The sequence below is a fragment of the Mobula hypostoma genome, chromosome 27 (assembly GCF_963921235.1).
Source record: "Mobula hypostoma chromosome 27, sMobHyp1.1, whole genome shotgun sequence".
Classification (NCBI taxonomy): domain Eukaryota; kingdom Metazoa; phylum Chordata; class Chondrichthyes; order Myliobatiformes; family Myliobatidae; genus Mobula; species Mobula hypostoma.
This window is the reverse complement of record NC_086123.1, coordinates 9,069,642-9,093,406: the sequence shown is the minus strand read 5'-3', so window position 1 is coordinate 9,093,406 and position 23,765 is coordinate 9,069,642. Positions and strand designations below refer to the sequence as shown.

The window sequence follows — 23,765 nt, the reverse complement described above, 5'->3', positions numbered from 1 at the left end:
ATCCTCAAAAAATTCAATCAGGCTCATAAGGCACGACCTGCCTTTGAAAAAGCCATACTTTGACAAAGTTTCTCTTTTAAACTGTCATTTGGCTCTTTTACTACAAGTTAATAGCCAGTGGAGACTGCTTTATTGTTTGAAGGTGCATATTTCAGATATAGTATAAAAATGATTTTTGTTTACAATAGCCGACAAATGGTTTTTGTAATGCGCTTTTTAAACAGCATATTGCCATGATTTTATTCATGGTTTATAAATTCCAGTCTGGTATCTGTGGAGTCTGAAACAGTAGAGGCTACCTCATTAAATATATTAAATCCACAGATTTACTACTCTCTGGGAAAAGCAGATTTTGCCGATCTCCATCCTAGATTTATTCCCCCAAAATTTGAGACTATGTCGATTAGTTCCAGTTTCACTTACCATTGAGAACAACTTTCCTGCCTCTATCTCATCTAGCCCTTTCATAATTTTATATGTTTCTCTGAGAACTCCTCTCATTCATCTGAATTCCAGTGAGTATACTCCCAGGCAAATCAATCTTTCCTCATGAGTTAACTCCTCATCTCCAGAATCATCCTGGTGAACCTCCTCTTCACCACCTCCAAAACTAGTATATCTTTCCTCAAGTGAGGAGACCAGAAATACATGCAGTACTTCATGTGTGGGTTCAGCAGTCCCCTGTACAGTTGCAGCATTGCTACCCCGCTCTTGAATTCAATCCGTCTGGCAATGAAGGCCAATATTCTATCTGCCTTCTTGACTACCTGTTGTACCTCCAAACCAACCATTTGGGATTCATGCTCATGTACTCGCAGACCCCTCAACACAACAGCATGCTGCAATATTTCACCATTTAACTCATAATTTGATCTTCTATTTTTCCTTCCAAAGTGTATGGCCTTGCATTTACCAACGTTGTACTCCATCTACCAGACCCTTGCTCTCTCACTTGACATATATATATATATATATCTCTGCAGATTCTCTGCATGCCTTGCACTATTGGTGTTCCACTCAATTTAGTGTCATCAGCAAGCTTAGATATGCTACATTTGGTCCCCTCTTCCAAATCATTAATGTATATTATGAACCGTTATGGGCCAAGCACTGACCCCTTGCCATTCTGCTCACCACTGACCACCAGCCAGAGAATTGCCCAATTAGCCCAACTCTCTTCTATTGGTTAATCAGACCTCTATTATTACCTCCAACACCATGCATCCATATCTAATGCATTACCTCCTATTCCATACATTCTTGACTTATGGACAAGCCTTTCATACAGCATCTTGTCAAACACATTCTGAAAATCCAAATATAGAACATCCACTGTTCTCTGTATCCAGTGCACTCATTAGTTCCTCAAAGAACTCCAGTAAGTTTGTCAAACAGGACCATCTCTTCATGAATCCATGCTGATGTTCTATCCAGATGTCTCACTATTTCTTTCTTAATGATAGCTTCAGGCATTTCCCTGACTACAGATGTTAAGCTAACTGGCCTACAGTTACCTATCTTTTGCTGCATCCTTTTTGAAACAGTAGCATGGACATTCGCTATCTTCCAATCCACTGGAACCTACCCAAAGTCCAGAAAATTTTGGTAAATTTTCACAAACATGTCTACTGCAGCTTCTTTCATTTCTTTTAGAATCCTGGGATGCATCCCATCAGGACCAAGGGTCTTGTTACCTTTAGGTACACTAGTTTGCTCATCACTACCTCTTTAGCGACAGTGATTGAACTGAGCTCTTCACCTTCCAAGGCATCCATCTCTCTTTGGCATATTAGACGTGTCCTCCATCACAAAATTGTGAAGAACAATGTAAAGTAGTTATTCAAGGACTCAACCATTTTCACATTACCCAATATTAATTCCCCCTTCTCATCTTCCAAGGGAACTATGTTCACTTTAGCCACCCTTTTCTGCTTTATATAATTATAGAAACTTCCACCCTTTTCTGCTTTATATAATTGTAGCAGACCAGGCAGCGGTACAGGAAGAGGTACAGTTGACATTTCGGGCCAAGACCTGTTGTCAGGACTAACTGAAGGCAGAGATAGTAAGAGCTTTGAAAGGGGGAGGGGGAGATCATCTGAAAGTCTTCTGTTTGTTCCTCAACTGTCCCACCATATAGTCTGTGTGCCTAGTCTTCATTAGCCTGTGCCCCTCTCATCTCATTGCAGTCTCCCTTGCTTGGCATAATACACTGATTTTTAGATGGAACTGCCGCACCCTCCATCTATCTGAGGAATTCAATCAAATTGTGATCGCTCTTTTCAAGAGGATCCCTAACTACAAGATTGTTAATTTTACCTGTCTTGTTACACTGGATCAGATCTAAATGATCATTTTCCCCTTGTAGGTTCACTAACATGCTATTTGAGAATGACATTACAGTTGCACTCTATAAGAGTCATCTTCAAGACTGTCTTGACTGACTTGATTTGCCAATTGATGTGCACGTTAAAGCCCCCCATGACAGCTGCCATTTTGTTCTGAAATGCACCAGATATTTCTTAGTTTATTGCTTATGCCGCTGAAAGGTCACTATCTGGTGGCCTATTAACAATTCTCACCAGTGAAAAATTTCCCTTTACTATTACTAATTTCTACCCAGATGGACACAAAACTAGGAAACGTCATAAACATTGTGTAGAATGGTAACAGTCACATGGAAGAGATAGACATGAAATGGGCAGACGCATGGGAAACGGAATGTGAACTGGTTCATTTTGGTAGGAAGAATAAGAGCCAATATATGATGTATTACGTAATTGTAAAGGGGATGCAGGAGCAGAAAGAACAAGGGTATGCATACATATTTTAAAAGTTGACATTGCAATTCGAGATGTTTGTTGAAATGGCATTTCCAATAGAGGTATAGAAAAGTGCTTGTAACAGCTGGAGTATTGTAACTTCGAGGTTGTTTGATAAAATACCATACGATTTTCAAAACTTAGAAAGAAAGATGAAGAAAATGTAGAGGAAATTTATTAAAATAGTACTAGAGAAGAGGAAAATAGTTATATGGAGGGATTAGGTAAGCTAGGATTGTTTTCCTTATAGATAAAGAATATTAATTGAAGATTTGATGAAATGAATAAAGAAAGACAGTTTTCAGTTGCAGGACGGTTTGTAAGTTCTCATTCTACATTTTATCCCGTTTGGTGGAGGTGTAGAAGTTGTTTGGTGCCACCCAGTGGAGTGTAAGAGAATTTTTATTCACACAACAGTTTTAAATTAAACTTGACTGCCAGTAAACTTGAACACGAGGAAATCTGCAGATGCTGGAATTTCAAGCAACACACATAAAAGTTGCTGGTGAACGCAGCAGACCAGGCAGCATCTGTACCTCTTCCTAGAGATGCTGCCTGGCCTGCTGCGTTCACCAGCAACTTTTATGTGTGTTGCCAGTAAACTTGATTTGATTCACTTTAAAATTTATTATTAAAGTTCATATTTGCTTGCATATACTACCTTGAGATTCATTTTCTTGCAGGCATCTACAGGAGGATAAAGAAATACAATAGAATTTATGTAAGACTATGTGTAATTATAAAGGGGATGCAAGAGCAGAGAGAGCCAGGGGTAAACATACACGCATTTAAAATTGATGTTGCAATTTGAGATGTTTATTGTAAAGGCATTACTCTAATAACACTTTTACAAGCATTTTTCTATGCTTCTGTTATTAAAGTGAAAGGTCTTCCGGTAAGATGGTGGTGTGTGCAAACGCAGCGGCCTCTCAGGGGCCAACCAAAGGAGCTTTTTACTTTGTAAGGTTTGTTTTTTACAATCCAAAGACAATTCTACTCCAAAAACTTCGAGTATTGCAGGGTTACTCCATCAGTGAGTTGCTCGTCAATCGGAATCACTGGGCTGGTGTCAGCTGTAGAGTTGGCTGAGGTGTCAAAGGGGCAGCCAGGATATTGGAGAAGGAGCTGGCAGAGGTGTCAATGAGGCTGGCCAGGATGTTGGAGAAAGAGCTGGTCGGGATTTTGGGAAAGGAGAAGGCCGGGATATCAGAGGAGCCAGTTTGGGTTTGGAGGAGCTGATCTGGCTGCAGAATGTGTTGCTTCCCACTATTCGGAAGCATCGGAGTTGGTGCACTTTAACTGTGGGAGATTGTCTCGGACATTTCATCTGTGATCACAAGACTCTGTTGGACAGTGATAATATAAGTTGCTGCGGGCCTGTTACCCTTGTCTGGTGGAGGGACAGACGGCGTGGGAGCTGTGTAGCCTCAGTTGTAGTGAAGACTAGGCCTCAAGCCTCGGGCTTACCTGCTGCTGCAGACCAGGCAGAAAACGCAGAAGCGTTACAGCGTTGCATCAGTGCTTGGCTGGGGCCTGGCTTCTCTCATCAGTGCTGCCCTCCTGTGTTTGAGTGGTGGAATGACAGGCCGGATTGCATGCGTCTGCACACTGTCGGGAGACTGTACCATCGATTGGCGGACATTGTCGCTCTGAGTCTTGGACTATATATATTTTTTTTGGTAAGAGTGAACATGCTTCTTTGTTTGCTATTTTTAATTATGTTACTCGCTATTTTGAATGTTTGCTTGCTCTTTTGAATGTCCTACACCTTGGCACCAGAGGAACGGTGTCTCGTTCAGCATGGTTTGAATGATAATTAAACTTGATTTGATTTGATAGACAAAGACTGGCAAACAACCAGTGTGCAAACAAAAAATAATACTGAAAATGTAAATTGAAAATATACCTTAAAAGGGAACCTGCAGGTTTTTTAGAATCAATTCAAAGTTGTGGTGAGTGAAGTTATCTACGATGGTTCAGGAGCCTGATGGTTGAAGGGTAATAACTGTTCCTGAAGCTGCTGGTGTGAGACCCAAGGCTTCTGTACATCCTGTCTGAAGGTAGTAGCGAGAATAGAGCATGGCCTGGATATCTGGATGGTGGGGGTCTTTGGTGAAAGACGCTGCTTTCTTGTGGCAGCACTCCATGTAGATGTGCTCAATGGTCAGGGGTGGGGGGTGGGGAGTCTTTGCCCGCAATGGACTGGGATCTACTAGTGAGGAAATTGCACAGGGAGATATCGAGGCCAGGTCTTCGGGCTTAGTGATGAATTTCAAGGGGGTGATTATGTTCAATGCTGAGCTGTAGCCAAAGAAGAGCATCCTGATAAGTGCATCTTCATTGTCCAGGTGTCCTAGAGCTGACTGAAGGACCGACGAAATGGCACCTGCTGTTGACCTGTTATGACAGTAGACAAATCGGAACAAATCCAGTTCACTCCTCAGGCATGAGTTTGGATGCTTCACTTCTCAAAGCACTTCGTCTTGGTGGATGGAGGCACTATTGGATGGTAGTTATCAAGGCTGATACCTCGTTCTCTTTGGCCGCTGGTATGATTGAAGCCTAGTAGAGTCCAGTGAGCCTCTCAAACTGCCAAAGTGAGAGGTTGAAGATGTCGGCAAACACTCAAGCTGGTTGATTAGCACAGATCTTCAGTACTCAGCCAGGCTCACTAGCTGGGCCAGATGCGTTCCGTGGGTTCACCCTCCTCGAGGATGCTCTCACGTCAGCCTCAGAGACTGAGATCACAGGGTCACTGGGGGCTGTGGGAGTTTGTGAAGGTGCCTCATGTTCTGCTGATCAAAGTGAACATAAAAGGCATTGAACTCACCTCGTTATCATTTATGTTGCTTGGTTTTACTTTGTAGGAAGTGATTGCATTCAAGTCCTGCCGCAGTGTTGAGCATCCCTCTTAGTGAAGGAAAACATATTGAATGTTTTGTTTTCTTGTAACCTCTACACTTTTGCACTTGCTGCTTCTATATCTCTACCACCACCCGGCCACATACTCAAAGTAAGGATTTAGTGGATTTTAGGGTAATTTTTTGGCCCGTTTGTTCTTCAGAGTTCTATTTCTTTAACTGAAATTCTGTTTGTATAGTCAAGATGTAGTTCAGAAACTTCATGGAAATTCGGGGTCAATGATTCACGAGCGTATGCAATTTGTGCAAAGCAAAGTTTGCAAAATCGCACTTTTTGTCCATGGTATTTGATGTAACTATCACATAAAATGATAAAGCCTGATCATGGCCACAGGAAATATCCTTCATGTTTCTTCAGTAGCACCATAAGATTGCATGGTCATTTGGAGTCTTCATTTTTAAATTTTTATGTGAGAGATGACATTCAATTTATCACCTTGGATGATTGAAGTGAATATAAGTGAAATATATATGCATTTGAAATATTTGTATGATGTGTTCAGTGCAGTTAGTTGATTGAATAAGCCAAAAACACATAGACAAGCAGTTACTGTATCTGCGACTCTTCATTTTCTCTACATATTCAATATTGTCCTGGTTAGAAATCCCTTCTCAAACATAAATTGCCTACCCCAGATTCTGAGACAGAGACTCCTCAGCCAGAGCAAGCATCCTTCCTGCATCTTTCCTGTATGTGTTAGCTTTCACTGACTTCTGTTCAGGACACAAAGGACCCTTTGAACAACCTGTCAGCATTTGAAATATATTCAGCTTTTCTGTTTCATACACTGAAATGAATGATCTCACATTTCTTATATTATATTCCATTTATCAAGTTCGTTCCCATTCAGTTAGCTTGTCTGTAGAATATCCTCATTCTCAACAATGACAGAGCCCAACGTGCGAGCACTAAAGACAAGGCTGAAAGAATTCACAACCATAGTTAGTCATCAGTGTCAAACAGATGATCCATTTCAGCTTCCTCTTGAGATCCCCACCATCTCAGAAGCTAGTGGTCTGTGCATTTGATTTATTGCACTTGGTACCAAGAAATGCCTGAGAGCATTTTTTAGTTGTAGTTTCGAAAACCTACAGTATGCTCATCACCATGTTCTCAAAAGAAGTTTGGGGTGAGACAAAAGGGACAGCAGTTGCTGGAATCTGGAGCATCATACAATGTGCTGGTGGAACTCAATGAGTCAAACAGCATCTGTGGAGGAAAATGAACAGTTGAATGTTCAGATGAAGGGTCTTGATTTGTCGACTGTACTTTTCCCAATAATTATAGAGGATGGAACTCTGTTTTGTTGTTATTGAAAATTTGGTTGAAAAATTTCTTAAATTTATGGTTGTACGGACTTTTGTGGAGGTATGGCATTGAAAGCTATGTAAATTAGAGAATCGAGATTAGCTGTATCTGTCACATATACTTCAAACATACAGTGAAATGCATCATTTGCGTCAAATCAAATCAGTGAGAATTGTGTTGGGCAGCCTGTAAGTGTTGCTGCGCTTTCAGCACCCACAGCTCCCCAACCCTGACTGTACGTCTTTGGAATGCTGGAGGAAACCCACGCAGTCATGGGGAGAATGCAGAGCTTCCTGGCAGTCAGTGGTGAGAATTAAACCCCAATTAGTGATCACTCCTACTGTAAGGTGATGTATGCTGCCATGAAGATAATTTTAGTTTGTTTGCAGTTTAGCAAATTTTCTAATAGTGTTCATCTACTCATGCGTTGCATAGTGGGAATTCATATTAGTAATTTGTACACATGTTTCTCTGGTGTTATTTTGTCCTATTCAATTTAAGAAGTATATCATTTAATTTGAATGTCTTAGATAAAAATGTATGCATAAGAGTTGGCTAAGTACGTGAATATGATGGAGTAGGAATATGTGGACTGTAAAAGAATTTAACAAGTGATGGAGTGGTTGGAAGTTGATATTTCAAGAGGCACCTATAGCACTTGGCATACCTTCCTCCTTTGTTCGATCCCTCTAGACCGTTAAAATCTACTTTCTTAAAACTGACATCCTGCCATGCTTAACACATCAAATCTGATACTCCCAAGCTCTATAATTTTTTTGTCAGTTCTCCAGGATTTTTGCAGTCTTCTTTGTGAGACTTCAACTCATCAAAAGCTACTTAGCTGTTTATGATTTTGGGAGAGCTGTAAATATCAATTCACTATTTAAGTCTGATCTTGCATATGGAGGTTCTTCCTGTTAAATAACACATCCTGAAACACATTTCTATCGCATAATATCATTGTCACACATTTTCTTTCACACTTTTCTGCCACTGTTAAACTTGACAATTCCACTTACTTTCCACTGATTTAGCCAATGCTCAGTAGGTGGTTGTTCTGAGGCTCATTATCTATATGTCAATGACGGGTAAATAGAAATTCTGAAATAAGATTATATACTCTAAATTGTAACCTTTCTTTACTCTTTTAGAGTCCTAAATGAAACTGCAGAACTCATTTATTTCAATTATTTTCATTTCTGTAGTCTTACTCAGATTTTTGCATTTTGAAATATTGAAGTTATCTGATTTAGTTAAATAGAACCACTTCTTCATCTTACTACCTCTCTTCACTACACCTCCCCACAACTGTCCAAATAATTCTGCATTGAATATTTATATAAATTTAGCATATAACCCTAAATAAAGCAAAACTAATTGATACCTTTGTTCTTAACAATCTCACTTTTTTTCAATGATGAGCTCACTCTGTTTCTGAATCAATAATTACTTTCTTTTCCTATATGGTTGCTAGGTTACGATCTTTGTTGCTTTTTAGTACTGAAGTATTATTCTCTTAAATGACTTGTGCCAATTGTAATAGCCTTCACTTGTTAATTATAGTGAACACTTTATACAGTATACTCTCAGCAATCTGCCATCAATAGGGAATGGTGGGTGGGATGTGTGTGCAAATTCACAAATCAGCTGCTTAATAATTAATCAAAAAATATTTATTGCACATCACCCATTAGTATTCTATGTAAGAAATTCCTTAAATCACTTGTTGAACTACATGTCTGCTTATAGATAACACTGTTTTACACTGCCATTCTGCGGTATATTTTCAGGCTAAACAGTTTTAATGCAAAATACAGCAAAAATAATTCAAATGAATGAGTGTATTGACTATCATGAGAAATGTCAGCTCTTCAAAGTGGATTTAACTGTTTATCAGCCACCAAAATGCATCACCCATAAAGAAACTAAACATACGTTTCAAATTTATTTCACATAGCACTTGAAATAAAATTCTTAACAACCTCATAAAAGTTTATGCACACCCATAGGATTTTTTTTTCCAGGAACACTAAACAATCTTGTGGTTTAAGACTAGTTTTATTTGTCACATGTACATCGAAACATAAGGTGAAATGATGGTTTACATCAAATCAATCACTGAGGATTGTGCTGGGCAGCCTGTGGATATGGGAGGCGACAGAGTCACTTTTACCCATAACCAAGATTGGGCTCAGCAACCACGTAAGCAGAAATCACTTTATTCTAGACATCAAAAGGGCAGTAAAGTGTATTCACTGTGTTCTGGATAGTCTATTGGTATTTTATCAGATTCAACAGAAATTCTTGTAAGTCTATGAAATATTCTTAGAAACCAGTCGTATGAGAACTCAGGATGGGTAAGTACTCAATAAACAAGAGGTGATTGTACCTTAAACATAACTGGGAATAAAGCAAGATTAACGAAATGCACCTGTGCCTGCTTGCACTATTTATGCCTGTATATAATGTATATGTAGTTTAAAAAGTAATTATTTTCTCTTAAACAACATTGGCTATATTTCTAAACCGTCTCCGATAAAGCTGACATAGAATGGCCTTTATTTCTTGAAACACGAGATTATCAGTCACATGTGAGAATAGGTTATGCTGCTGAAATTTGCTGGAGATTGCTAATTACTGAGGGAAAAGGTGCTGTGACAAACCAGTGCATTTGTTCCAATCACTATTGACTGATCAAAAATGTCCGCAGTCTGTAACCGTGTTGCTTTTGGGTTTAATAAAGATTTGTGTAAAATAATCTTTCGTATGATAAATTCAGTGTTATTTTCTAACAGCTTTTCTCTCTTTTAGAGTAAACTTGTGAAGTACTTCAGCCGTCAGCTTTCCTGTAAACGTAAAGTTTCTCTGCAAGAACGGAACGCTGAGCTAGAGGGATTTCCCCATCTTGTTCACTGGTTTCGGATTGTAAATATTCGGAAGGAAGTGATAGAGGTAACTTTGCCATTAAGTAGCTTAAACCACCATTTCTGAATAACTTACAAGACTGTTAGAAAGACGTATTGTTTGAGATAGCAGAAGATTGATTTGTTTCAGTAATCTGACATTCCTTGTCATTTAGAGAGGTTTGCATTTCACCAAGTTCAGATATTTTCAGCATCGCTTTGTAAGTGAGGGTCTGTTTAACATAAGTTTGAAATAAATTGCTAGGAATTATAAGATGCAGGCAATTCAAATTGAGAATGTTTGTGCAGAAAATCTTTTGAACACTTTTAGATAATGTAAGTAGCTGGAAGGTCATATCCTTATGCCTTGATCTGTGCTGAGTTCATTAAACTTAAAATTCCTTCCTGCTACTACTTCATCTCCAATCTCTACGCCTGGCTACATTCCATGTGGCATACTCTGCTGTTTTAAGGCTGAAGAATTCTGATTTTCCCCCCTCTACCATTATCTTAGAATCTCAACCTTTCATGTATTGAAAACAGACATCTAGAAGCTGATAATCAATATTGTAATGATATGTAAATAGTGTTACATGCCAGCCTAATAATGCTGTATTTAAAAGTCCTATGCACACTATGAATTTCATCTGTCAGGTTTTTCTTCAGGTTTCTAGGATCCAGAGTATTTTGCTTGTATGTCCATTCTTGTTTGGCCAATTATAGCTGAAGAATTATCTGAAAACTTCTTGTTCACACATCAAAAGCTCTGGAGCCTCCCAAGGATGAAAGCTTGATGTCCTTCATATAATGTCTTTGCTGTATCATAGAGTCATAGAACACAACAGCACAGCAACAAGCCTTTCAGCCCATTTAATCTGTGCCAAACCATTAATCTGCCTTGTCCCATCAACCTGCTCCCAGACCATAACCCTCCATACCCTTCCCATCCATGTACGTATCCATATTTCTCTTAAATGTTGAAATTGACCTTGCATCTGCCACTTAGACTGGCAGCTTGCTCCACACTCTCACCACCCTCTGAGTGAAGAAGTTCTCCCTCATATCTTCACCTTTCACCCTTAACCCATGACCTCTAGTCGTAGTCTCACCCAACTTCGGGCTGTACTTTTTTCCGTAGATGCTGCCTGGCCTGCTGGGTTCCTCCAGCATTTTGTGCGTGTTGCTCGGATTTGCAGCATCTTCAGATTTCTCCTTATTTGTGAGTGAGATTCATGAGCTTTCTCTGTTCATCGTGGTTTCCAAGTCTTTGGATGCCACTTCCCCAGTTGGGTCTGGAATCTGTATTGTTCTGTCAGCCGTTCAGGAAGAGATGCAGAATGCCAAAACAAGGCTCCAAAAGATGCTAGGATAACAGGGAGATTGAGTAATTGTCGCAGATTAGTAGGAGCTGGCAGGACAACATATGGTATGTGATCCAAGTTTTTGTAATTCCTCCTTGTCACTTGACCCTTGAAGTCTTAGTAATATTACAGAATGTCAACACTGCTCTCCCTCCAATGTCAGTATATCCACCCTTGCTGACTAGAAGTACTCACTGTGCTCCACTATGACCTACCTAACCAAGTCTTTGTACAGCTTGAACATAACTAGTCTCTTGTACCTGTCCCCTAGACATTATTTAATATTATTTTAACCCAGAATTTAATGCAGCTAAATGGAAAACTTTGCAACTTGGGAGATTAAGTGTAAAGAGACAGTACACTGTTAATGGCAAAACCCTTGATAGTGTTAATGAGCAGCGGGATCTTTAGGTCCAAGTTCATAGCTCTCTCGTCTCTTTATTAGTTGAGTTCAAGGGTTGTGAAGTTATGTTATGGTTTATAAAATTCTATCTAGACCTCGTCTGGAGTATTGCATTCAGTTTTGGTTGCCCCATTATAGGAAGGATGTTGGCACATTGGAGAGGGTGCAGAAGAGGCTTACCAGGATGTTGTCTGGATGAGAGGGCAGATGTTATAAGGAGACGTTGGAGAAACTTGCGTTGTTCTCTCTGGAGTGGTAAGGCTGAGGGGAGATCTAAGAGGCAGAGTTAGAATAGACAGCCAGTATTGAAAAGCCTAATACCAGAGGGCATGCATTTAAGGTGAGAGGGATTAAGATCCAAGGAGCTGTGTAGGACAAGTTTTCTGAACTGAGTAGTGGGTGCCTGGAATGCCAACCTGGGGTGCTAGTGGAGGCAAAAGGATTTCAGTTAGGCACACAAATAAGCAGGAAGTGGAAAAATATGGACACTCTGTATGTAAAGGGGATTCGTTTAGCTGGGCATCATCACCATCATTATGTGCCAAATCATATGACATAGGCGATCATAGTCTCAAACTACAGAAGTGGTTTGCCACTGCCTTCTTCTGGGCAGTGACCTTACAAGACAGGTGACCCCAGCCATTGTCAATACTCTTCGGAGAATGTCTGCCTGGCATCAGTGGTTGCATAACCAGGACTTCTGATATGTACCAGCTGCTGATACAATCATCTGCCACCTGTTTCCATGGCTTCACGTGACCCTGACTGGGGGGGGGGGGAGCTAAGCAGGTGACACACCTTGCCTAAGGGTGACCTGTAGGCTAGCAGAGGGAAGGAGCACCTTACACTTCCTGAGGTAGAAACACATCTCACCCCGTCACGTAATTACTTGGGCATTTCATTATTTATTTAGTTCAGCACACCACTGTGGGCTGAAGGGCCTGTTCCTGTGCTGTACTGTTCTATGTTCTATATTTTTATCATTTAGTCCAGGACATTTAAAAAAAATTTATTCATTTTATAAAAATGAGTTTTGCTGACAAGGTGGGCATTTATTGTCCAACTACAATTGCCCTTGAGTAGGTGGTAGTGATGTGCATTAAGGTTTTTGTAGCTGCTGGTGGTAGTAGGGGCAAGTTCCCACTACCTATTAAATGCTCCAAATAGCCTTTGACAACCAAGTCCAGCTCCTGTGTGGTTTAGCGACTAAGCCCGCTGGAACGTTTTCTGTGGACAGGAGAAGGGACAAAGGTGGGTTACTGGCAGCTTAAAGCCAGTTGCTTCAGGCAGGTAGGGCTCGTCAGACGTGGTTGGCAGCTCAACTTGGAAAAGGAAAATTCACTGCTTTGTGGCTATACCCATTCATGGGGAAGGCTTAGTAAATCCCAAGGAAAAATCTGGAGCTGAAGTCCCTAAGGCAGTCCTGTGTTGAGTTCCTACTCCTGGAATGCCATTGGTGCCAAATTGTATTGGTCTGTGCTGTTTCTTTGGATTCATCAGATGTGTGTAGCAGGGTAGCCGACAACATGTGCAACAGTTTATTCTCCATACCATACTGGCTTGTGTATTAAGTATTTTATTTTATGCTTTATTTAATGTCAAGTATATGATACAAATGAATGGCTTGATTTGAGTTGCAGGTATTTCTGTGTTTCTGGACGACTTAGCCTGTAAACCAAATGAGTTTTATTGGCAAACTGATAATAATGAGCTCACCACTGCTAAGACTAGAATTTAAAAAAAATATATTCCTGATTATTTACTGAATTTAAATTTGACAGCTGCAATTGTGAATATAAAATTTGGATCTATGCTTTGGTTACTACAAGGTCCTGAGATACTATTCTGATAATTTACTATACCTCAGCCATGCCCAATTTAATCATTTATATTCATTGATGTCGAGTTTCTGTTGGTTCTATATTTTCATTATTTCAAAAATATGTTGTGCTTCTGTATATATGTATGTTAGTGGTGTCATAACTATCTCATTGAAATCCATTTGCCTCTTGTTTTACCATTTATTCTATTAAGCCTCCTTTATAATTTAATGCTTCCATTCCAATTTCTCTTGGAAATGTGATTTTCCATTTCCACTACTTTTGTAGTTTCTAAATTACTGGAGTACTTCTGATATTAATGCAGATTCTTGCCAAAACACTGCTAGGCACGTGCTGCCTATTTGATTATCTGCTTATTGTCTTTTCATTTCATCATGCCTGATCCCGGAACCCACTCAACCCCATTCGCCTGCCTTCTCGCCATATCCTCTGATGCCTTGGCCAAGTTTTCACCGCCTTTAGAACTGGTTTGGCCCACTTGATCAGTGGTTTGTATGTTGGAATTAGCCTTATGGATAAGTGATCAGAGAGCCCAATGTGGGGCCGAGGAACTGCTTTATATGTTCCTGGTATGCTTAGTATAAAGACATAAAATTACAATCTAACTAAATATTGCAAATATAAGAAGTAATGAGGTAGTGTAGTGTTCTCGTGCAGTGTGTTGAAACTCTGACTAAAGACCAAGTTAAACCGGAGCCAATGAAGACAGAGTCGTAGTAAGGTTAACCATTTACTGTTCACTCTTCCACATTAGCATCGTATGGTGAAAACTGTTGATAAAAAAAATACAAACATATACAGCGTCTGTTTCATTCTGGAGACCACACGCGCTGTCTTCTTTTAGCGAGTGTCTCCAGCCGCCCCGAGTAGCGGGCAAGGGGTCCCGTCAAACCACCATCAGGTTCGAGTCGACCCCGCGTTTGAAATTGAAAAGCCGGCACGCGTGCCGCCCCAACCATCGCTTCCTTAACAGAAACCGCGTTAATATTTTTACTTCAAATACATTCTTAAGAACTTACGGTGTTGCTCCTATACTGTTTCTTTGTGGGTAGAAACGGAGCTCTTCACAATCATGCCTCACGCATGGCACCCATCTTTACACCTTCTCCGAACCAGAGGCTACCCACAAGACGCGGCGAAACCGGAGGTGACGTCATTGCATGCTGCGATATACCATAGACAATCAATTTACCTTTGTTAAGCTGTAACTTAATTATCAATCTTTAACTAGAAAATAGTTACAAACAAATCATTTAAAACGTAGACCCAATAAAGTCAAATAAATGCCTTAATGGCAACCCAGGTAGTGTTCATGAGTTCATGAACCATTCTGGAGACTGATGGCCGATGAGAAGAAACTGTTCCTGAGTCATTGAGTTTGAGTATTCGGACTTCTCCCTGAGGGTAGTAATGAGAGAAGGATATGTTCTGGAAGGTGCGTGTCCTTAATGATGATGACACCTTACTGAGGCACCACTTCTTGGAGATGTCTTCGACGGTAGGAAGAGTTGTGATCATGATGGAGCGGGCTGAGTCAACAATCTTCTGCAACCACTTGTCGTCCTGAGCATTGGAGCCTCCAGGCTGTGACGCCACCAGTCAGAAACCTTCCCACCATGCATCTGCAGAAATTTGCATGAGTCTTTGGTGACCTACTAAATCTCCCTAGACTCCTAATGAAGTAGAACTCCTGGCATGCCTTCTTCATGATTGTTTCTATACGTTTGGCCCAGGTCAGATCCTTGGAGATGTTGACACCTAGGAATTTAAAGCTACTCATCCTTTCTCATTGAGGGATCAGCAATAGGACTGTTGCATGTTCTCCCATCTTCCATTACCTAAAGTCTCCTATCAAATCCTTGGTGTTGCTAACATCGAATGTGAAGCTGTTGCTGCAGGAACACTCAAACAGCCAATATGTCTCACTCCTGTTGGCCTCTTCAATGCCACCTGCGATTTTACCAACCACAGAGATGTTATCTGAAAATTTATAAATGGTGTTTGAGATATGCTTAGCCACACAGTCATGAATGTAGAGAGAGTAAAACAGTAGGGTAAGCATGTATTATTGAGGTCATCACTTCATATATTCAACTATATTTGTCAGGATTTGCAAATCTATTATGGCTTTCTCTGATCATATTGAAAAGTTCAAATGCTCAGTCCATTACATCCTTAATTATGGACTAATAATTCCACCAAGATTGATATTAGGGACAATAATTCATCATACCATCTCTTGCATTTCTCAAATGGCAGAATCACATGCACAACTCTGCAATGTACAGGAATAAGAGAAAATTGGAAGTTTTTATTTAGGGTTTCAGTGAATTATTACCTATATCCTTAAAATTGAGTTGCTTAAAGTAGGCTACTCCATTTTGAAAAGGGATATAGATTCTTTTGCGCGGGATGCCTTTGTTTCCTTCTGATGTTCCCAGCTCAGGCACCTGAACGATATTACCTTGTTTTTGGGCTCAGGAGAGAAGCAACAGCCAATACTGTATTTTGCAATCATGAAGGAAGTGGCTTGTTCCTTGCTGACCTCAAAAATTAATTCAAACTTGCGTTGAGTCCGCGTAATTTTCCCTGTAGGGACTTCGGGAACAGTTGGGAGGAATGTTTAATGCTGAGGTTGAAACCCCACTCACGTCAAGCTGTGCCCACAACAGGACCCAGCAGTGAGAAGCTGGGTAGGTTAGAAGTGTGGCTTAGTCAGCTGATAGGTAATGATTGGGTAGAAGAGTAGGAGGAAGGAAGGAATGGAAGGAGAGAGAAAGAGAGGAAAGAAGTGGGGGAGTGGGAGAAGGATGTGGGCAAAAGAGTTAGGGGAGGGAAGAGAGGAAGGGAAGGTAGCTAAGGAGGGAGAGGGATGAGAAGGGTAAGGGGGGAATGGAACAGGTAGGGAGGTGAGGGGAGAGAGCAAGGAAAAGTGGTGGGTGGATTGGGAAGGACTTGAGAATAGGAGAAGGAGGTTTGAGAGCGGGAGGAAGGATATGCTGTACGTTGGATGCCATTTGATAAAGGAAATTAGCCTTTCAATACAAAGTCACTATAGGACGCTTGTTTATCCCCAAATGATTTCCATGACATTGTCACCTGTCCTAAAAGAGCATAATCAGGGTTCTGAGCTGAAAAGTTTTTGGATATTGTATTTCCCTGAGTAACCTGTCTACACAATAGGTCTGTCTTTATGTTTACTTCATATCTCTAATTTAACTGAAGTTCATATGAGAATGATCTGCTCAGCAGGTAATTCAAAGAACAAGCAAAGAACAGAGAAATCTGTTCTTTAGTTATATGTGTATTCTTCTCAAAACGGGACTAACACAAGTTAACAGGGCCTTTATCCCACTGCACTTGTGGCAGTTGTATCTAAATTAGTGGCAGTGTTCCCTACATTACAATAGTGCCCACAGGTCAAAAGAACTTCATTGCTGTAAAGCCCTGAGCTTGTAAAAAGACTCTACATAAACCCAAGTTTTGCCTTTATTTCTCCCTTCCGCAGTGCAGAGATGTTAATAAACTAGGATGTTGCTAGCCCGCGAAATTATTTGGCAAAGATATAAGGGCGAAGGTATAACAGTGATATCTTTAAATAAGGAAAAGTGATACGAGACTTGAGTGCAGCATAAGTGTTGCAAGAAGGTTGAGTCAAATGGCCAGTTTCCCAGCAGTAAATCCTGTGTAGCCAGTCATTGAATATGGAATCACTTCACAGGATACAGTTGGTCTGCTTCTACAAGATTTTCATGGGATTACGTAGATGTAGGCATTGCATGGGGTCTTCCATGTGGATCTTCTATAGGTAGCCCTTTGGTTCCCTCACTTGCATTTTGGGTTTCCTTTGGGCCCCATTACTGGACCCAAACCAATCAATTTTCCTCCCCCACCTCAAAAAAGCTTGTTGCAATGTGCTTTACCCCAAGTCCTGATCCTAGTTATTCCTTGTCTTTCCCTTTTCCCCTCACTCAGAACTGAGGTAACTTGGAACCTTTCCTAGTCAACCATCCATGAACAAAAGTCTCTATCATACCCTGGTTCCTATCTGTAGTTTAGTTCTAATGGAAAAAAATGCCGCTGATATAATCAAAGCCTTGCGCATCAAGAGAAATTAGAATTTCTGTACAAGGTTCTTTCAAGAAAATTACTTTGATTTCTCCATCCTTTTGTAGTAGATAATGCATTGAAAGGTATTATCCTAAGAATTTGTGTAACTTCATCCCAAGCCCATATATTTTAATGGTGAAATCTTTATATTTTGGTTTCCACATCAAGCTATCAGTCAAAACAAATGAACTACTAATAACTGATAGTTTATCAGGGATATATTCATTTATTTACTAATTTTATGTAATTCAGTAAGTGCTTTTCTAATCTGGAAAGTGTAAATATTATATTATTCACCAGAGGGCAGTATTAAACTGAAAACTCCATGTTTCAGATTTGGAAAGAGAACTTTTCCGATTTAGTTCCATAAAATCCGCAAGAAAACCTTTTTGGGAATTTAATTTTAGTTTGAAGGAACACTGGTGGAGAATTGGTAATGATACATAACCCAAAGTTGGTTTGATGGTACTCCATTCTAAAATTGTATGTGTGTACAGTATATAGGAACAGGAACAGACCATCCAGCTCCATATGATCTTTTACCATTCATTTTTGTAAATGCTAATCTGTACCTTAATTCCACTTACCTGCCCGAGCTACATATCCCTTAGTACCTATAACTAACAAAAGTTTAAACAACTCCATTTGTGAAAACTTTGATAAACTTGGTACGCACATATAGGGGAGAAAATTGTGGGTCAGGGAGGGAATTCCAAAATATCAGCTGAAAGTAGAACCACTAATGTTAATGTAAAAGGAGGGGAATTAACAACAATCCCTAATCGATAAGTGTCAGTGAAGGTCTTGAAGGATAGAAATGATCATTAATGTGACGTAGAATAGGATACAATACAGGTAGCTCATGTGGTAATTTAGTTAAATTTACAGAGCTTGGAGTTTGAGGAATAGTGCCACTGAACCTCTGAGTAGCTAGCTTTTAGAGATGACCAAGGCATGGATATGGATTTCAGAAACAAATATGTTGTAGAGTGGTAGATGCAAGCATTTTGGATGTGAGAGTAGACAGCCTTAATACACCTAGAGAGTATTAATCTTTAATTTAGTCTAGTTGGTGTGGTGGTTGCTTTAATTTATTTCCAGCTTTATGTCCAATATTTGTTGGTTGAACTTTCACTAATGGTTGCTGAGATAGTTGGCTCTTGCGTTGAGAGGTACCAGTCCACACTGGTTCTCCATCCAGTCCTGCCTCCATCCTTGTTCTTGATCAAGACCTAAGGCCTCTCTTCATTCCTTTAGACTTCATCTGCTCCTCCCCCCAACCATCAGGCTCTTGAACAAAGGAGGATAAATACACTTATCTGTTGAGATGTCCCCACAACCAATGCTCTCACTTTAAGGACACTTTATCTTGTTATTTCATGCTCTTGTTATTTATTACTAGTTATTTATATTTGCATTTGCACAGTTTGTTGTCTTCTATGCTCTTGCTCTTTGATTGATCCTGTTTACAGTTACCATTCTATAGGTTGCTGAGTATGCCCACAGGAAAAAAAATCTCAGGGTTGTATATGGTGACATGTATGTGCTCTGATAAGAAATTTTACTTTGAACTTTGCTGTCATTCAGCCATTGACCATGTGCTTCATTCAGTGACCCATCTGTCTGTTCAGTTGCATTTCCAGCTTTCCATCTAGACATATTCCTTGCATTCCATGGACTCCTATCAGTTGCATTCCATCCATTTGCACACATGCACTTCATCCTGTAACTCTATTTGCATACCATCCAGTCCCATGTCCTACTCCCCATCCAATGCTTCCTTCACTTTCCAACCAGTCCCTTCTCCTGCTCTCTATCCATTCCTGTGCTTTGCTCTCCATCTAGACCAACCCCTATGTTCTTCATCACCTTCTTCAAGATTTATCTCTGTTCTCTATACAGAATATGATTAGATATTGCTTTGGTGTTACGTTCCCTGCAGGAAATTACATTTATTTATTTTATTTTTATCTAGAAATACACCACAGAATAGGCCATAGAACATAGAACATAGAATAGTACAGCACATTACAGGCCCTTCGGCCCACAATGTTGTGCTGACCCTTAAACTCTGCCTCCCATAAAATGCCCTACCTTAAATTCCTCCATATACCTGTCTAGTAGTCTCTTAAACTTCATGAGTGTATCTGCCTCCACCACTGACTCAGGCAGTGGATTCCATGCACCAACCACTCTCTGAGTAAAAAACCTTCCTTCCTCTAATATCCCCCTTGAACTTCCCACCCCTTACCTTAAAGCCATGTCCTCTTGTATTGAGCAGTGGTTCCTGGGGAAGAGGCGCTGGCTATCCACTCTATCTATCCCTCTTATTATCTTGTACACCTCTATCATGTCTCCTCTCATCCTCCTTCTCTTCAAAGAGTAAAGCCCTAGCTTCCTTAATCTCTGATCATAATGCATACTCTCTAAACCAGGCAGCATCCTGGCAAATCTCCTCTGTACCCTTTCCAATGCTTCCACATCCTTCCTATAGTGAGGTGACCAGAACTGGACACAGTACTCCAAGTGTGGCCTAACCAGAGTTTTATAGAGCTGCATTATTACATCGCAACTCTTAAACTCTATCCCTCGACTTATGAAAACTAACACCCCATAAGCTTTCTTAACGACCCTATCTACCTGTGAGGCAACTTTCAGGGATCTGTGGACATGTACCCCCAGATCCCTCTGCTTCTCCACACTACCAAGTATCCTGCCATTTACTTTGTACCCTGCCTTGGAGTTTGTCCTTCCAAAGTGTACCACCTCATACTTCTCTTGGTTGAACTCCATCTACCACTTCTCAGCCCACTTCTGCATCCTATCAATGTCTCTCTGTAATCTTTGACGATCCTCTACACTATCTACAACACCACCAACTTTTGTGTCGTCTGCAAACTTGCCGACCCACCCTTCTACCCCCACATCCAGGTCGTTAATAAAAATCACGAAAATTAGAGGTCCCAGAACAGATCCTTATGGGACACCACTAGTCACATTCCTCCAACCTGAATGTACTCCCTCCACCACCACCCTCTGCCTTCTGCAGGCAATCCAATTCTGAATCCACCTGGCCAAACTTCCCTGGAACCCATGCCTTCTGACTTTCTGAATAAGGCTACCGTGTGGAACCTTGTCAAATGCCTTACTAAAATCCATATAGATCACATCCACTGCACTACCCTCATCTATATCCCTGGTCACCTCCTCAAAGAACTGTATCAGGCTTGTTAGACACGAAAGGTCCTCTTGGCCCTTTGAGCTGCACTGCCCAGCAACCCCCGACAACCCCAACTTAACCCGAACCAAGTCACGGGATAGTTTGCAATGACCAGTTAACCTAATTGCGAGGTCTTTGGACTGTGGACGGGAACTAAAGGACCTGGAGAAAACCTATATGTTCCACGCAGAGGACGTACGGAGACTCCTTAGGGCGAACACTGGGATTGAACTCCAAACTCTGACGCCTCGAGCTGTAATAGCGTCACACTAACCGCTATGCTTTTACCGTGGCACACAGTAGCGTTTGATTTGCTTCCTTCAGATTTCAAGTGGTGGACCTGTGGAGTGTTCCTTTGCATAATATTCTCATGATGCTGAATTCAATTCCGTTGTTTTTCTTTGTGTTAATCAGTAACCAAGGAAATAAAGCGCATCCCCTGATCAAGAAAAACACATACTCTTTTGCCATTAAACCAAGTGTATATCAAAGGTTAAAGTATATGTAAATAAAGCCTACAACCTTAAGATCAATTACATAGTGAGCCTGTGATTCAGATTTCAATTATCTCAATAAAAATTAGTTAGACCATAAGACTATAAGATATAGGAGCAGAATCAGTCTATTTGGCCCGTCGAGTCTGCTCCACCATTTCATCACAGCTGATCCAATTTTCCTCTCAGCCCCAATCACTTGCCTTTTACCTATATCCCTTCATGACTTGACCAATCAACAATCTATCAATCTCTGCCTTAAATATACATGAAGATTTGGCCTTCACAGCTTCCTGTGCAAAGAATTCCACAAATTCACCCCTCTCTGGCTAAATAAGTTCCCCCTCATCTCTGTTCTAAAAGGATGCTTTTCTATTTGGAGGTTGTGTGCTCTGGACTCTCCCACCATAGGAAACATCCTCTCTACATCCACTCTATCAAGGCCTTTCATCATTCGATAAGTTTCAAAGATGTCACACCTCAATATTCTGAATTCTAGTGAATACAGGCCCAGAGCCTTCAAAAGCTCTTCCTATGACAACCCATTCTATCCTGGAATTATTTTTTGTGAACCTCCCTTGAACCCTTTCCAGCGCCAGCTTATCCTTTCTAAGATAAGGGGCCTAAACCTGCTCACAATAGTCCAAATGAGGCTTTACCATTGCTTTATAAAGTCTCAACATTACATCCTTGCTTTTCTATTCTAGTCCTCTTGAAATGAATGCTAACTTTGCGTTTGCCTTCCTCACCACAGGCTCAATCTGCAAATTTACCTCTGGGGGAATCCTGCGCAAGGACTCCCAAGTCCCTTTGCCCCTTAATTTTTTGTATTTTTTCTCCAGTTAGAGTTGTGTTCCTAATTGCTTACATCTTCAAAAATTCTTAGTGGTTAAATTCTTAGAGGAGTGAATTAAACTGTGTTTTCATTTTGTCACTGATATTTATGTCTTTGTTCCATCATTCATCAAGTTGCACTTTATAACTTAACCTTTCTGTTAAAATCCTTAGGACATAGCTCCTGATCAGCTGACTCTAGAAGCCCTTTTAGAGATGACCGATGAAGAAGTCTGTGAAACGGTGAAGAAATATGGGACAAACAGTGAAGAATGTGCTAGATTAAACGCTTCATTGTCCTGCCTACGGAGTGTTTATAAATCAGGTGGGCTCACATATCATGTACATACTTTCAATGTAGTCAGGCTGAGCTGTTTGAGAATGTTTGGATTTTGTGAAAGGGATTGTTTCTGAAAACATTTGTGTTGTGCAGGCAATTAAATATGAAATTAACTTAATTCTCTGGTATAATAAGTAAAAGCACTCTTCCTTGCATCACTGACCTAAGTTAACCAATCTTAGCTGTGACAGAGATTAGATTGCTCTTGCTGGCATTAGTTTTATTAGTCTTGGGAAAGGACTTCACTCTGGAGTTTCATGTTCCTGAATATTATCCAGTGGGACATGCTAGCAATGTACTTGGAAATACTGTGTTCTCTGGCTGACGAGTCTGCTGAATTCATTATCCAAGTTCATACATGAAGAGTGGTCACTTGGGAGGTATTCATGTCAACAGAAAGGAAAATTGGGGAGGTTATATAACAAATGATTGATTCACTGTTGTTATATTTGGACCTGGTCAGGCAGATTTGCTTTAAATGTTTCTGAACTCTGCTTCATATTTGCTCTAACAAAATCTCTGGTGAAGTGAAAGATCATTAAATGCTGAATATTGATTGAAACCCCCCCCCCCAAAAAAAACAATGGACTTGAAGCAGATAGTTTATTTAATTTGTGATAACGAAAGTTCTTCACATTATTATCTCTACAGTCACTGGGAAACCAAGGAACCTCGTTCAACCAGTCACTTTTACCCGACTGGCTCGGTCATAACAAATAAGTTTGCTTTCTGTTTTGGTAATGACCTTCCTTTAAACTGGATAGAAATTTACCAAATACATGCAAACCCTAAATAAGTAACTTTTCCCTTCTTCCCCAAGGATTAATACAGTGCTCTCAAAAGAGAACTGCCAAGACTACTTCAATTGATGAAAGGATACATTTCTTTCAGAGCTAGTGTAGATTCCACAAACTGAAATGACTCCTTCCACACTGACTTCCATCCTCACATTTGTGACCTTGAAGACCAGAGATTGAGGATTATATGAATATAGGAGTCAGAATTTCAATTATTTGAATAATGCTGATAAATATAAATTTAAAATTATAGTTTGTCAGTGATTTTCTGTCTCTCTTTAAGACAGCAGTCAGAGTGGTTGTTGAGATTTAAATAGAAATTTAATTGCAAAGCTGTAACTTAATTGATAGTTTTTTTTCTAATAGAATTTCAAGGTACAGTTTCTCAACTGCAGTCCAACTAAAATATT

General features: G+C 40.2%; 1 protein-coding gene across 2 annotated transcripts in view; it reads left to right on the top strand.

Moving 5' to 3' along the window:
- Nucleotides 1-23,765, top strand: part of ksr2 (kinase suppressor of ras 2) — a 376,394-nt gene that overhangs the window by 64,905 nt on the left and 287,724 nt on the right. Inside the window, exons 2-3 of one of the 2 annotated variants that reach the window (XM_063034228.1) lie at nt 9,864-10,004; nt 22,393-22,543. In XM_063034228.1, the coding sequence (XP_062890298.1) occupies nt 9,864-10,004; nt 22,393-22,543 (292 nt within the window). The remainder of the gene's footprint in view (nt 1-9,863; nt 10,005-22,392; nt 22,544-23,765) is intronic. The other variant, XM_063034229.1, reaches the window with a different exon arrangement.